Source organism: Protomyctophum parallelum (assembly GCF_964188405.1).
Source record: "Protomyctophum parallelum genome assembly, chromosome: 6".
Taxonomy (NCBI): domain Eukaryota; kingdom Metazoa; phylum Chordata; class Actinopteri; order Myctophiformes; family Myctophidae; genus Protomyctophum; species Protomyctophum parallelum.
The window spans coordinates 50429007-50445347 of NC_139701.1; the positions used below are offsets into that span (position 1 = coordinate 50429007).

Here is a 16341-nt window from a genome sequence, read left to right on the forward strand (position 1 = left end):
CTAGACACAGACACACACCTGCCCTCTGCAGTGCTCTAAACTGAAAGTGTCTGAAGGCCTTGAATATGATGGAACATGATTAAGGAATACTGTGATTATGGTAAGCTCATTATGTCACATGTCACACTCCTGCATACAGGATGTTGTTCTGTTTGTGCGGCACGTGGGACAGACGGTATACAATTTTGGGACTGTGCGGGGCAGGTGGTGATTGATTGGTTGATTGATTGATTGATTGATTGATTGATTGATTGATTGATTGAATAGTTTATTAGACATACATGTAAAAAACAGCAACAGAGGACAGTCATACACTCAGTCCAAAAGGGATAGTACAAAAAAATTGTTTTGTTTCCATTTAGGCCCTATGCAATCAATTCACTCTATAATCTTAACCCATGGAATGGTGCATGAACCCCCACCAATATTGTGTCAGGTGGGTCTACGTTGGTCCCACCCGACACAATTGTGGTGGTCCCAAGGTTGCTCCAACAGTACGTTTTAACAGCGGGCGACGAATGTTCCGAAAGTGCATTATTTGTCAACGGGACCCGGCAACTACTGGCGATAGAGGCGATAGCAGGCGAACAGGCGATGGCCGAAAAGTGGGAGGAGGAACGAAAAAGATAAAAAAATTAATCTTTTGGGCGATAGCCCGGCGATAGTGGGCGATGAAATTCAAGCGATGCTCGCCGTTGGTCTCCCGCTGTTAAAACGTACCGTCAGTCAAGATGGTGGTCCCTGAGTCAAACATCAGTTGAAAACCACTGCTAGGGTAGGCAGGGGCGGGCCGCCTTAAGGATCGGGAGGCCCCGTTCATGACGTCATAATTGTAATAATTAATATTTATTTAAATTTAATAAAATATAAATTGTCAGTGTGTATTATCGGACTTCAAAGCATGAACAGCATACACAGCCAAGTAGAAAATACACAAAAGCAGCTTGCTTGATTAAACAATGTTTTACTTTAAGGTATAACTGGAAGGCAGCATTGGCTATACAATGATGCAATCGCAACTGTCAGTGCTGCTAGTGCAGTGAGTGCACACACTGGGAAGTGGGAACAATTACAACCAAACAACACACTATACTACTACTACTATTTATTTATTTTGTATTTTGTTGGGGAGGCCCCTGGAGACTCGAGGCCCGTTTCAATTGAAACGATTGAAACATATATCAGGCCACCATGCACTGAGGGTAGGTACCCTCACAAAAAACATGCAGTAATACTGGTCTCTAAACTGCCTCCCCCTGGCCAGCCGGGGCGCCTGATGGAGGGGAAAGGAACTGGTTGGAATAATGTGTTTCTTCCACGCGCTACGTCCAACCAGGGCAACTCCCCCCTGTCAGGTGTAAAGGAGCAACTTGGACACTCAGGCATGAAGGAAGCATGAGTTCAAGTACGTTGCTCTCCCCATGTCCCCCATTAGCCCCATATATGGGGACTAGGTTGGCGGAGGGTGTGTAGAGCCCAGGATCACATTAGATAATTGACACAGGGGTGAAAAATGGGTTACAAAATCGTGGGATAAAAATATATATTAAAAGAAGAAAACCACTGCTCTATAGCTGTGATTACAATCAAAACATAGAGCTATAGCCTATTTTCACTGTTACTAAACAAACTTTATAGCGATGATTGCTTACTACTTAGCTATTTAAAGCTGCTATAAGAGATAATATGTCAAAGGGTTATTTGTTTTTGTTTTTGTTTTTATTCAGACAGCCAGCAAGTGAGTAAAATGCTCCCAATACAAAATTGGTCTCTGTGACACATCTAGGGGCCACAATCTGCATTCACAGATGTTCCTAGAAGCTTTGCCATTGGTCGGAAAAAAAATAAACCCGGTCAAAACGACTAACCAATCAGGAAGTAGACAGGCAAATAGACCAATGACAAAGCTTCTAGGAAAATCTTTGAATGCAGATTGCGGCACCTAGATGCGTCACAGAGACGGCATTTCTTTTGGGAGCGTTTTACCCATTGCTGGCTGTCTGAATACCAAAAAAAAAAGGGAAAGAAATTACATATTATTGCTTATAGCAGCTTTAACACTTATTTTAACAACAACAATATCACGTACACCTCTTTATTAAAGGAGATCAGCACTCCGGACGATGTGCCGAGCAGTTACCCCCAGCATCTGAAGGTGGTGGGCCTGACCACCACCACCACCGAGCTGGCCTGGGAGCCCCCGCCTCTGGCCGAGCGCAACGGGAAGGTGGTTCGCTATGCGGTGGTCTACCGTGACATCAACAGCCAGCAGAACAACTCCAACAGGTTAGCTAATAGCTATAGCTCACAAACCAGTGTTGTGTTTTGGCAGCAAATTTCAATTTTGGTTTTAGTCATAGTCTGTTGAAACGTTTTCATTTTGTTTTAGTCACATTTTAGTCATGTCAATGTTTTAGTGTTTAGTCGAGTTTTAGTCAACTAAATATCATACGATTTTTGTCGTTAAAATCTACAGTTGATTTGGTCGACTAAAATTTATTTTGGAGGGCCTTGATGGCTGATTTTACACTTGCTGGAAATAGCAGATCTACAAGCTCACAATGTGTCACGCTGCGATGATTGTGAGCTTGTAGATCTGCTATTTTCAGCATGCAACCAAGTGTAAAATGACTCATACTGGATCTCTTGTCCACTAGTCCCTTCCTAACATTTTAGTCTAGTTTTTATTTGTTGACAAAATCAACACTATATTTAGTCATAGTTTTAGTCACCATAGCTTGGTTTTCATTTAAATTCCATTTTGTTTTCTTCAGTGAAAAAAGGTAGTCGACGAACATTTTTCGTCATAGTTTTAGTCGACGAAAACAACACTGTCACTAACCAGTTTTAAATCTCTTTAAAAAAAAACATGAAAAAAGCAAATTAATTTGTGTCGACAAAAGGTGACGTCAAATCAACATTTCCAGGTATACCTCTGGAAAAATGAGAGTAATAATATGTTGCACACTCTGATTGGTTGGACTGATTGCAGTCAATGAGGGCCAGGTGGACCAGCTTATGAACACTATTTCTGAAACGGTTTAAACCTTTGTAAAACACTCGGTCCAGGAAAATAAACAAAGACACGTCACACGTTTTCTCCTGTGTTGCTTTTCTAATGTGTACACTGTGGAATTATATTGAGGTATTGCACAAAGTACGTTTCTGCATCAGCGCTAGCCCCGTTTTGGAACCCTTTTGGAACGCTCTGAGCTCCGAGAAGAGGTTCCGTATAGAGGTATCCCTGCATCGGTAGGACGGGGGTTGAGCCGTCCAAAAAACAGTGGCGAAAACTAGGGATGCACGATATAATAGGTAGCATAATCGGAATCGGCCAAATCGGCCATACAAATGCTATATCGGTATCTGTTCGGTCTCAAATGATTTAATCGGTTTTCAAACAAAAAAAGAGAGTTCAAGTTGAAAGAGTTCAATATAAATCAAACGTGTTTAGTACCCTAGTGAAGTCTAGAACAAAAGCCAAATTAAATGTGATGTAAAATCTTAAGTAAAAGTATTTACATTTATTTTTACAATTTCTACATTTAATTTGTGTAGGCTACTCATCTCATTCAGTTGTGGAAACAGACACTTGGAGAAGAGTATAGTTTATTTATTGATTGACTGACTACTTCATTAACATGCTTTGGGCCAAGCCCCTATAGGGGCCTAGGCTTGTTTCCCTTGTGGTCCTCTGTATAATATCGGAATCGGTCAGAATCGGTTTCGGCAGATATGACCCTGCAAATAATCTGAGATCGGATATCGTTCATAATTTCATAATCGTGCACTCCTAGCGAAAACCCATTTTGCAGTATCGTTTAAAAAAAAAAAAGGTATTTCTGACGAGCTACAGATGCTAAACTGTAGCTCGTCAGGCAAGTAAAATGTGTGGACTGGGGTGAAACAGCCGCTTCCATATAGCTTGAAGTTAGCCGGTAACATGTTTTTATCGGAAGTCTCAGCAGCCATTAGCGAATCCCCCGGTCGAATGTCGAATTACATTTTTCCAACTACACTTCAGTTCCTTCGACGTTGGACCAAAGGTGTTGTTGTTGTTCTCAACAGCACGGTGGACACACACATGAGCCTCCAGGGTCTCCAGCCAGACACCACCTATGACATCAGAGTGAGAGCGTTCACCAGCAAGGGAGGAGGACCCATCAGCCCCAGCATCCAGAGCAGGACCATGTCTACCGCCATGCCAGGTAAACAGGGACGTGCACACATAGACATCAACACAGGGGGCTTCAGCCCCTGTCCTTTTACCCGTCTGTAAAACAACTGACCTCTCCAGACCACGAATGCAACATTTACTTATATGGTGAAAGAATTGCAAAACACCACACCTTTACTCCTGAACTTGGAAACGCAGCATTTTGTGTTGAACAAATTTGTTTAGAAATCCATATCGTACACCTCATCTCCAGTAGATAGAGTGCAGGGTTGCAGCATCAACAATAGCTGATCTGCAAGCTCTCAATGCGTCGCAGCGCGACACTTTGTTAGCTTGTAGATCTTCTATTCTCGCTATTTTGGTCCAAAAGCCCTCTTACGGGATTTCAGCCCCTGCCTCTCTGACACTGTCTGCAAGTCCCTTTAGTTGAATTTGCTAAAACATAATTTTTGCTGCACCTGTGATGTTCCTTTTTACTGACACCAAGTTTAAAATAAGAAATTAAAGCACAGAATATCAATACGAAGCAACTGAAAAACACCTTATTTCAGTAGTGGATGGAGAGAGATAATTTTTGTCCAACCACAGAATGGCAACCAGTGGGTGCGAAGAGGGGCACAACCATGGGTGGGACTTGACAAAGGGTGAATTAGTCAGCGATGAAGAAAGTGCTCACATTTTTCTGAAATGACGTCACTGACTATAGGCAGGCCGCGGCAATGTTGCCATTGGAGTTTGGAAGCACTCACTCCATCTTGCGCCCCCTTTAATCCCTAAACTTATTTGCCATTTTTCAGTAAACTGGTTTAGAAGAGATTTGTAGAATGTGCCTTAGTAGGTCTTAACAGGTTAAACAGATTCAAATGTCTATCCAGACAAGCCTCCAAGACTAACGTAATCACGTGTAACTCCTCCTCACGTCTCTTTCTTAGAATTCACTAAGAACTTTGGTGTGAAAGCCGTGATGAAATCCTCAGTCCTGCTTACCTGGGAAGTTCCGGAAATGTACAAATCTGAAGTGCCTTTCAAGGTGAGTGGAACCCGACATAGAAAATGGATAATACAAATATTAATAATAGGATCTCAAGGATTCCCAGGGGCCCCCTATTTTTTTAATTGGCTTTAACCCAATTTTGCAAAATGTTGTAGAAATCAGAAAGAAATTGGAATGATTTTTGGAAAATCTTAAATGTACTCTTATGGTGGACCCTGGCAAATGTGGGGTTCTGTGACCAAAATCACGACATGTAGATATTATTTTGGGGACGTGAAAATGTTTGAGACCGAAAGCTGGATATTTCAGAACTCTGCTGTGGCTCTCTGCACTTGTTTATATATCATTTTATTTTATATATAGGCCTACAAGTGTTACATAAGTGTACTAACCGTTTATTAACGGAAAAACTATAGTCCAAGGTTACATACAGACAGTATTAATGACTACTGTGATTAGGGTAAGATTACATCATACACCATACAGTAAGAACTGTGCGTGCATGCGTGCGTACGTACATGCGTGCGTACGTTCGTGTGTGGTACAGTAGGACAACATGACAATACCTATTTTACCATGTTTTAATAAAAATTATGATAAAGCGTGGGACAATAATATATCATGACAGCCCTAGGCATGCAGCGCAGTGGCACATACATTTTCTCCATGTTATAAAAAGGGATAATGTCTGGCTATAGGTGATCATTGTTGGGAAATAATTCACCGACAGGGTGATTTTCTCATTATCCCGCTTATTACACGGCTACTTAAAGGGTAAGATCACTTTTTGAGAGGTTTGGGTTGTTTTCTTACCTTGGGTTGTTTTCTTTCCCCATTGACTTCCATTGTAACGGGGAAACGGCTCTCAAAGTCACTCTTTTAGCACGAACGCAACAAAAGCTGATTCTGACAGTTTATGACATCAGGAAAACTCATGCGGTTTTATTTTCGTCTTTTAAGATAGATTTATAAAGTTGCTATTTTAGTCAGAGATAGACTGAAGCAGTACTACAGCGTTCCCAACTCTCGCGGGGACGTCTTGCGAGGTTTCTCCACGCTGTGTGAGATGCACCCAGCTGCAGCCTCGCATAGGAGCAATCCCAGACACATACACTTTACATCCCTGTCGTTTCCAATAAGGAAGTGGACCATACTAAACGGGCATAGAGCCCCGCTCTCCGATGGACGCCGCGCAATGGGACCGGACCTCAGTCTTATTCAAAAAATATTTGTGGACCTTCATCATTTCTAGTTGAGGACCCCTGGTGTACAGTTTTGGTCCAATCAGATTGTTTTTTACTCAACACGAACAGCAGTGATTCGGTCGGCGTAGGCATACCTACCGGATCTTCTTTCTACACAAATTAGTCAAAACAAGACAAAGTTGAATGAGTTTTACTGATAAACTGTCAGATTCAGCTTTTGTTGCGTTCGTTTATGTGCTAAAAGAGTGACTTTGAGAGACGTTTCCCCGTTACCATGGAAGTCAATGGACCCTATTTTTTCTTAAAATTGCTAATAAACAACACAACTGAGCGAAATAACTCATGGAATGGACTAGTTTGCCCATAATAGGGTAAGAAAACAACCCAAACCTCTAAAAAAAGTGGTCTTACCCTTTAATACACCGATTTATAAATTTACCCAAAAGTGAGAACAAAACAAAGTATTTCCTTGCTTTGGTAATGAAAGTATTCCAAGTTGGCCCCACAGAGGCAACGAGTTGCCTCGGAAACAAGGACGTGGAATAAATATTCGGGTAGAGCATCGTCTATTTCTCGCTTCAAATGTTTTCAAAAACATTCTTGAAAGCGTGTTGTTTAGTTAAATGACATTGCGTGTTAGTTTACATGGCTGTCACGTTGGGTACAGGGCAGGCATATATCATATCTCTGCTGGTGGGAGGAAACCTCATAACTCCAAAATGTTCATTTTTCAGGAAAACCTTATATTTTTTAAAACAAAGCAATACAGCCTCATCAAAGTTGGTGTTGTAACTTCTTATATTGTCAATTACTTCCATGTTCAATAACAACGAAACTACACACAGACGTAAAGGGTGTTCAATAGCACTGTTCTTTAACCCATTCTGAACGGGCACCCATTTTGGTGTTGGCATCATGTTATGCTTTAGCTATTGAAAAATAGCAGATCTACAAGCTCATATCGCGCCACCGAGTGGCGCGATACGAGCTTGTAGGTCTGCTATTTTTGAAAAATCAAAGAACGACTGACATTTTTAGAATCTGATCTCAGGTCAGGATGGGTTAATCAGACCAGTGTGTGTCCAGTGGAAACCTCGTATGAATCTGATCTCAGGTCAGAATGGGATAATCTAAAAACTAAAAAAATGAGTTTTGAGGTTTCCTCCCGACAGCAACGAATCCAAGCAGCCCAGCGGCTGCAGCCAGGTGCTCCGAGCCTTTGATTAGCCATCACTCTGTTCTAGAGCGGAGCGGCCATTATCCAGAAATAACACACCGCTGAATTTGGCGATTGACCAATCAGAATCAAGCATTCAACCAAGCCGTGATATAAATATACAGTATATAGGCTACCCTTGTGTGACCTGTCCCTAAACTATCTACCAGTAGTGTGGGTAGAAATGAACAGTATGGATAAAGACAAATATACACAATGAAATTTACAGTATTGTGATGGAGAAAAAAAATGCCTTTTTGTGAGTGAAAGTCAGTAGACTAGTATTAAGCAAACCCTAAAATGCATAAAGCAGTGTTGTTTTCGTCGACTAAAACTCGACTACCTTTTTTCACTCGCAAAAACTAAATGGAAACTAAATTAAAACTAAGCTATGATGACTAAAACTCAGACTAAATATATTGACAATTTCATCAATAGAAACTAAACAAAAATGTCAGGAAGGGACTAGTGGACAAGAGATCCAGTATAAATAAAAGACAAGTCATTTTACACTTGGTTGCAAGTGTGAGCTTGCACGCATTGGCACGCATTGTGAGCTTGTAGATCTGCTATTTTCAGCAAGTGGAAAATCTGCATTACGACGGCATCATGGCTCGCCAAAATACATTTTAGTCGACTAAATCAACTGCAGATTTAGTCAACTAAAATCTTATGATATATGATATATGACACTAACACATTCCAGATGACTAAAATGTGACTAAAACTAAATGTTTCACTCCAAAGACTATGACTAAACTAAAATAGAAATTTGCTGCCAAAAACAACACTGCAAGTCCTTCACCTTCATCAAATGTGACCAAATTTGACTGGGAGACTGCCATTGGATTTTTTTTTATCTTTTTTTTTTTCATTTCATATCAAAGCAGGGAATCATAGCTTCAAATTGACATATTGGTTGTTCAGTTTGACCCACCAGTTTTGGAGATATGGCTTATAGAGTGATGTCTTGCAGAAAACAGCGAGTTGAGAAAACAGGCTTGAAAGGTTCACTTCTGTGGTCTCTAACATTACAATAGCTACACGTTTAAGCATTTTTTTCATATTTACATGTCAATTTCAGCTTTGACACTTATTTCAGACATGCTCTAGTACTACATCACGCAGAGTAAATTTAGAGCTGCCCTCGATTCAGGATTTTCATGGTGGAATTGGAATCGGAGGCATATTAAATTAACACATGTTGAGCATTTAAAATCAATAAATCCCAACCGCATATGACGGCACACAGCTTAATTCAATTGCTGACAATGTATTAGATAAGCGGGTTTAGAGTGCGTGTGCGTGTGTGTGCGTGTGTGTGCGTGCGTGCGTGCGTGCGTGCGTGCATGCATGCGTGTGTGTGCGCATGTGTGTGTGTGTGCGTGCGTGTGCGTGTGTGTCACCATAGAGTTCTGTAAGCCAGCATGAGATCAAATGACTCACCATGACTGTAAAGGAGGTCAGAACAGAAGATGCTTCCACAGTGTGGGCAAGGTCACACACCGATGGTTTTTAACACGACCTGCTCTGAAAGAATATATATTCAAAGATTTGCGCCACATTTTAGCCATTTTATTCAATAGCTAAAGTAGAACATAATGCGTATAACACCAAAAAGAGGTTCCCGTCCTGAATGGTCTAAGATGTAAACGTTTTGTAATTCCCGTTTTAGTCTCGACCAGTGTCAAGGCAGCTTCAATATAAAATTGATTTCTTGGTAGAAAATTCAATATAATGTGTATGTGTATGTGTGTGTGTGTGTGTGTGTGTGTGTGTGTGTGTGTGTGTGTGTGTGTGTGTGTGCGTGCGTGCGTGCGTGCGTGCGTGCGTGCGTGCGTGTATGTGTATGCGTGCGTGCGCGTGCGTGCACTTGCGCAGATCCTGTACAACCACCAGAGTGTGGAGGTGGCGGGCAACCAGAAGAGGGCGCTCATCGGCGGCCTGCAGCCCGACACGGACTACTCGTTTGTGCTGATGAGCCGCGGGAGCAGCGCGGGCGGCCTGCAGCAGCAGGTGTCTGCCCGCACCGCACCGGACCTGCTGAGCGCCGGCAGGCCTCTCGTCCACCAGACCACCACCACGCAGCAAAGCGCCGGCGCCGACGAAGACGACGACGTCGGAGGCAGCAGGGTCACCCTGGCGCTGCCCAGGGTCACCGCCGGCGGCAGCGAGCGAGTCAGGTCAGGGAGCTACAGGGCGCCGTGTGGTGCCGTGTCATTAGTCAGAAGGTTCATTGTTCCGAAATTACTATCCCTATCTCTAACCCTAACCTAAACCTAACCGCAAGCATGGAAGCAAACCTAAACCTAACCGCAAGCACGGGAGCAGTGCATGTTCGGACTAACGGGACTTCGGATCTATGGGCAGTTTCCGCGCCGCCGCGGCAACGACCCCTCGCGGATTTCATTGCGATCAGTGTTGTTTTTGGGGCAGCACATTTCAATTTTAGTTTTAGTCACCGAGCGGCGGTGGCTCAGGGGTAGAGTGGCTGGATGGTAACCACAACGTTGCCAGTTCGAACCCGGGGCTCCTCCAGAGTTAGTGTCGAAGTGTCCTTGAGCAAGACACTGAACCCCTAATTGCTCCTGATGTGCTGGTTGGTGCCTTGCATGGTTTCTGTCGCCATCGGTGTATGAATGTGTGTGTGAATGGGTGAATGTAATGCACAATCTACTGTAAAGCAAATGCACCATTTACCATTTAGTCACAGGGCTCCATTTTCGTCATCGCTAAACCCCTTATCCCTAAACTTCTTTGACTTTTTTTGAGTGGTGCAACCACTCCAAGGAACAGCTTTGTCCCTATGGGACTATTGGGACTATGGTGTTTAGAGTACCAATGTTTAGAGTACCAATAGGGGTTGCTGTTGCACCACTCGCTTCAGACTGGTCAGATTTTTTTCTTTTACTATTTTGCAAAACATTTTTGAATAGTTAAAATGGCCAGTCTACAAGCTCACAACTATTCAAAAATGTTTTTGAAAATAGTAAAAAAAAAAAGGCAAAGAAGTTTAGCGATAAGGGGTTTAGCGGTGACGAAAATCTCTTGAATAGTTTTCAAATAGTTTTTAGTCACATTTTAGTCACCTGGAATGTTTTAGTGTTAAGTCTAGTTTTAGTCGATTAAATATCATAAGATTTCAAAAATGTGTTTTGACAGGCCTTGATGTCGTTGTAATGGCTGATTTTACACTTTGGTTGCATGCTGAAAATAGCAGATCGAAAACAACCACGAAAGTCTAATTTTACCGCTTTCCTCGCAACAACAAAGCTGCGCTGCTATCCCAAATCTGGCTGTGACAGGCCGTCTGCCCCACACGGAATACTATTGCCATTTTATTTTATTGTGTCAACTAAATCCTCATTAATGCAAACTAGATTCAACATACTCAAGCCTGCACACATTCTAAATATGCCCCCGATATATCTTACCGAGCAAATGTTGCCACCTTCAATAATAATGATAATAATAATCTTTATTGTCTCCACATCATATATTTTTGTTGTCATGGACAAAACATTAATAATTCTACTCGAGTTGGAAGCATTAAAGGTATATTCAGTGATTTCACTTAATTCAAATATCACTTATTTTTTTGTTTTGTTGTGATAATCCTCCCTACTATAGAGTGTGCTGACCATATAAGGAGTTCCTCCCTGTCCCCAGTTAACCCCTGGGGGTCAAAAAACCTTAGGTTTCGTTTTTGACTCTCTATCCTGATTGGACGAAAGGCTGGGTCCCACAGCCAAAAACGAAACCTAAGGTTTTTTGAGTGAAATCACTGAATATACCTTTAAGACCCATTTTAACCCTCAATGGCTTCCTTTCTGAAAAATAACGTCATTGTAAAAAGACTCACGCGTTTAGATATTCTATTTACAATGAGACGCAGACGGGAGCTGGTGCCACTTGTCAGCACTATATCAGCACAGATATCTTAGCCGAAACACATACTATAAACATGGACTTCTAATGGTTCAGCATCGGGGTAATTTATGAGCGTGTTGTCAGGCACGGCCATGAGGTGCATCAAAACTGTGACATTGATGAGCGGAGCTACTCTCCAAACGTGAACTATTTATTTGACGCCCTGCAAAAGGCTCCTGGGGTCCTTCATTGGCCATTGATTCAGTTAAGTTTAGGTCAAAAACATGTAAAAAACACGGAAAAACACAAAAATGTTGCGCGCACGCGTGCTATGGGGGCCCTGCAAAAATGACCGGCCCAGGGGCCCTCATGGGGGTTAATCCGTCCCTGCCACACCCCCACAGGGAGTGCAGTGCCCGGTGTCGACTCAGATAGCTGGTTGTCCAGAACAGAACAGAGCCTCTGCCCGGGCTCTGGACCTGATTACCCCCATATCTCCACAATATATGGAGCTGGCCAGTTCTGACATCACAATTATGTTCAGACATCTGCATAGACTCCATATTTGGGCATGCCTGACAAAATAACTCTGTATATAGACTCCATATTTGGGCATGCCTGACAAAGAACTCCATATATGGGCATAAAAGGGGGCACAGACATAATATCTGGGTGGGGGAATGCTTTTCCAACTTGCATTGTTCCAAGTAGGCCTGTGCCCAACGGGTACCGCTCTAGTCATTTGTAATGAGTCAACTAATCTGTAACACTGCTCTCTGCAATTACGCTGCTGTAAACTGCAGTGTAACAATCCAAACGTGTGAATAAATAAACACCTCCCCCCCCATCGGGAGAGAGACGGCTTTGCCTAGCCAGGGCCCATTCTGATGTTAACCACTCCCAGGGAGCTCCACACTCCACACCTACTAGGGGCTGTATTTTGCGTGTCTTAAGTACCAGGTCTTATTCCCTAACTTGAGTAAACTAAAGACCTGGGAGGCGTGATCAATGCTCTTTGGCCACTCAGAATAGCCAAATGGCATTGATCACGCCTCCTTAGTTAGTCTTTAGTTTACTCAAGTTAGGGAATAAGAACCTGGTACTTAAGACACGCAAAATACAGCCCAATGAGTGCTGAGGCGCGATGCTCAGCACTGAGGACAAGCGCTCCAGCACGTCGTCTCGGCGGGATAGGAACGCGTGACAGAAAAGACATTGGCAGCTTAAGAAAAGCTTTCTGTTGACATGAGCACAATACTTTTGTTTTTCCAGGTGGTACTATATAGTCGTGGTGCCCGTCAGCTCAGCTAACCTCCAGAGATGGAGCAGTCCTGAGGACATGGACGTGCATGAGGTGAGTGAAGAGATCAGGGCTGGTAAACAAGGGATGTCCCGCTCATGTTTTTTATTTTATTTTATCCCGATCCGATTCCGATATTTTTTTTCAGATTTTCCCCGATCCAATATTTATTGTTATTATTTGTATTGTACACTTATGCCATATATGATCACAATATCGGCCCTATCGAAATCACAATATCTTCCCCTCCCTTAAAGGTTTTATGACATTCATTTTAATTTATTTTTATTTTTCGTTTTTCTTTTAGGTTTTATGACCTCAATTACACTCCAAAATCCTGAACTTTGAACATTCAGTGGATTTTCTGTGGTCTGGAGTTTTCTTTGGGGTTTGGAAGCCTTTTGAGCTACAATGAAAACAGGCAAGACAGTGAAAACAGTGACATCTGCTGGCAAATCCCATTGACATATATGGGATTTGCAGGCTCTTACATCACAAACTGCCAGCAAATCAGAGCACCTGTTTGAGCCAGAAAACCCCTGACCACAGAAAGTCTACTGAAGGTTAAAAGTTCAGGTTTTTTGGGTGCAATTGAGCTTAGAAAACCTAAAAGAAATAAGAACAATTCCAAAACAACGGCTTTAGTTCAGGTGGATCACCACCCACCTGAAAACATGGCATCTTTGAATAGATATTATTTCAGAGCAAACATTTTTAACTCAAATCTTTGCTTCTGGAAGGTCCCTGGAACAACATATTTTCAGATGGGGGTCGGCGGCCAATTACAGTTTTTGGGGTCCTTGACATGAAAATGTTTGAGAACGACTGACATAGAAACATGAAAGAAAACTGTCAGGATTTAGAAGACATTCGTAGAATCGGTCCTCAGGTCTAAATGGTCTCTAATTATCCTGCTGTGCCAGCTCCTGGATGCGGGCGCTGCTGCTGACGACAGCAGCAGCAGCAGCGCACTCAGACAGAGGAGACAGAGCCAGGACTCTCTGCAGCCCTACGTCGCTGCCAAGATGGACGTGCTGCCCGAGACCTTCACCCTGGGCGACCAGAGGACCTACCACGGCTTCTACAACAAGCCCCTCCGAGGCATGCAGGAGTACCGCTGCTTCACGCTGGCACAGCTCAAAGACCACGAGGCGGTGAGTGATACTCTTTCAGAGTGGCGTTGCTTTCGCCCGACTAAAGGCTATATGAGGGAAAATGTTCACCGACTAGCGTTTTTCACTGAGGAACACTAAATTAGAACAAAATTAATGTGACCAGATTTGACTGAGAGCCTGCCATTACGCAAACTCCAGCTTTTTACCAGAGGAGAAAAACTTTCTTTTGAGTGGTGCAACCACTCCAAGGAACAGCAATGTCCGTATGTGTGGTTAACCTATGTGTTGGTTAATGAGCACCAGTATAATGAGTACCAGTAGGGGCGCTGTTGTGCCATGCAGAAACAGCCTGCTAATGAGAGAGAGAGAGAGAGAGAGAGAGAGAGAGAGAGAGAGAGAGAGAGAGAGAGAGAGAGAGAGAGAGAGAGAGAGAGAGAGAGAGAGAGAGAGAGAGAGAGAGAGAGAGAGAGAGAGAGAGAGAGAGAGAGAGAGAGAGAGAGAGATGTGTGAATTGTCAATTTCAGATTTGTATTCATTCAGGGGATTCACTATCCGTTCTGCTGACAAAGCTGACACAGAGGTGCAGTTGTTGTCTTAGATACTGATTATCATCAAAAAATGCTTGAAAACAGCCCCACCTACAGGCAGCTTGTGAAAAATCCCCTGAATTAATACAAATTTGAAATTGACAATCTATTGAAAGTTGCTCTAGAATCTAACTGGATCACAAAAAAGAACATGCCTACCTGACTAGTCAGCATCCCATCACGCCCATCATCTACAGTCTCCCAAAAATCCACAAACACCCCACAGAACCCCCTCTCAGACCAATTGTCTCAGGACGAGGCTCTCTCACTGAACCATTGTCAACATTTTGTTGACTTATTTTTTAGAGACTTTGTGAAGGATCTGCCCGCCTACCTTGGAGACACAAAAGATGTGCTCAACTGTCTGAGTAATTGCACTTTGAATCAGAACACAATATTAGTCTCTTGATGTTGTAAATTTATATGGCTGCATCCCCCATGAAGATGCTTTGAATGCTGCTTCCTATTACTTGTCCAAGAGAGAAATAACACAAATCCCCCCAAATTCGTTTTTATTGTCTCCACCAGGCCGAAGGCATGTGGGGAGAGTGTGTTTTGCACTTCGTCCGTGTGTCCGTCCGTCCGTGTGTCCGTCCGTGAACAGCTAATCTCGGCCACCGTTAACCCGGTCCATGCCAAATTTTGCACACACACTCCCTGGATGCCAACGATGAACCTCTGCCCCAAACTTTCCAGAACGGCCTGTTATAGCGCCACCAGGAGGCCGCTTTGTGCAAAACAAGTTTTTTCACAGTACACCTACAGATTTTGTCCAAACATCACGCAAATTAGTACACAGTCTCTCTAGAGCCATTCAACGAAACGGGTCTTTCAGATTTCTCAGACTCCATCCTGATTGGTTAAGATTGGCTTCCAAAGTTCACAGGAGTGCTCAGTTTCAAACAAAATGCTGCAAATCATGAACACATCGCGTGATTTCCGTGAAATTGTGCACGCACATTCCCACTAGGCCGAGGACGAAATGCCACATGAACAATTTCAAATCAGCCTCAAGGTGGCGCTATAACTGGCCGAAAAGTGTTTTTACCTCTAACTGCACGGATCTGTGGATAACCTGGTGGAGACCTGTGCCCAGAAGGGCACTTTTTCTAGTTGGAACTGTTGCACATTGTCCTGCGTCGAAATGACATGCAATATGGATCCAACTGGTACCTCCAGCAATCTGGGACTGCAATGGGGACAGCAACAGCACCTTCTGTGGCTGGATTGGTTGTGGGAAAATGTTATCAATGACCCTAATAATAACCCCTACTATTCAAAAATAAAACTATACAAACGATACATTGATGATATTCTGTTATTTTGGGATGGGACACAGACAGAACTAAGCATGGTCAAAATTAACTATTTGGATTTAACCATATCCAAGGATGAAACTGGAATGATTCACGCATCTATTTTCAGAAAAGACATGGAATGCAACTCAATTTTGCATGCTACACCTTAAAGGACCACTTCACCACTTTTCAACCTATCTTCATATAATAGGTCCTCACTAATAATCATGAAAAAATTGAGCATTTTTTTCCACTCTGTCTGTGTCTCATAGGAGGGCTGTGGGCAGTTCAGAAACCGTCTTCCAGTGACATCATCGATGGGGAATACAGGCTAATAAAAACTGCAGGCTTTCTAGTCCGGAAAAGTTGCAATGCGAAAATGGAAGCCATTGTTCTCACGATAATGATTTTTTGTAAAAAAATCTTGTTTATAAAATAATCTGCTGATGATGTCACTGGAAGACGGTTTCTAAACTGCCCACAGCCCTCCTATGAGACACAGACTGAGTAGAAAAAAATCATTAGACCTATTATAGGAAGATAGGTTGAAAAGTGGTGAAGTGGTCCTTTAAGGACAAC

General features: G+C 42.8%; 1 protein-coding gene across 1 annotated transcript in view; it reads left to right on the forward strand.

Moving 5' to 3' along the window:
* Positions 1-16341, forward strand: part of LOC310860576 (receptor-type tyrosine-protein phosphatase F-like) — a 224392-nt gene that overhangs the window by 149638 nt on the left and 58413 nt on the right. Inside the window, exons 18-23 of the mRNA XM_083767568.1 lie at positions 2105-2286; positions 4069-4208; positions 5110-5207; positions 9474-9775; positions 12735-12816; positions 13686-13916. Of these exons, the coding sequence (XP_083623694.1) occupies positions 2105-2286; positions 4069-4208; positions 5110-5207; positions 9474-9775; positions 12735-12816; positions 13686-13916 (1035 nt within the window). The remainder of the gene's footprint in view (positions 1-2104; positions 2287-4068; positions 4209-5109; positions 5208-9473; positions 9776-12734; positions 12817-13685; positions 13917-16341) is intronic.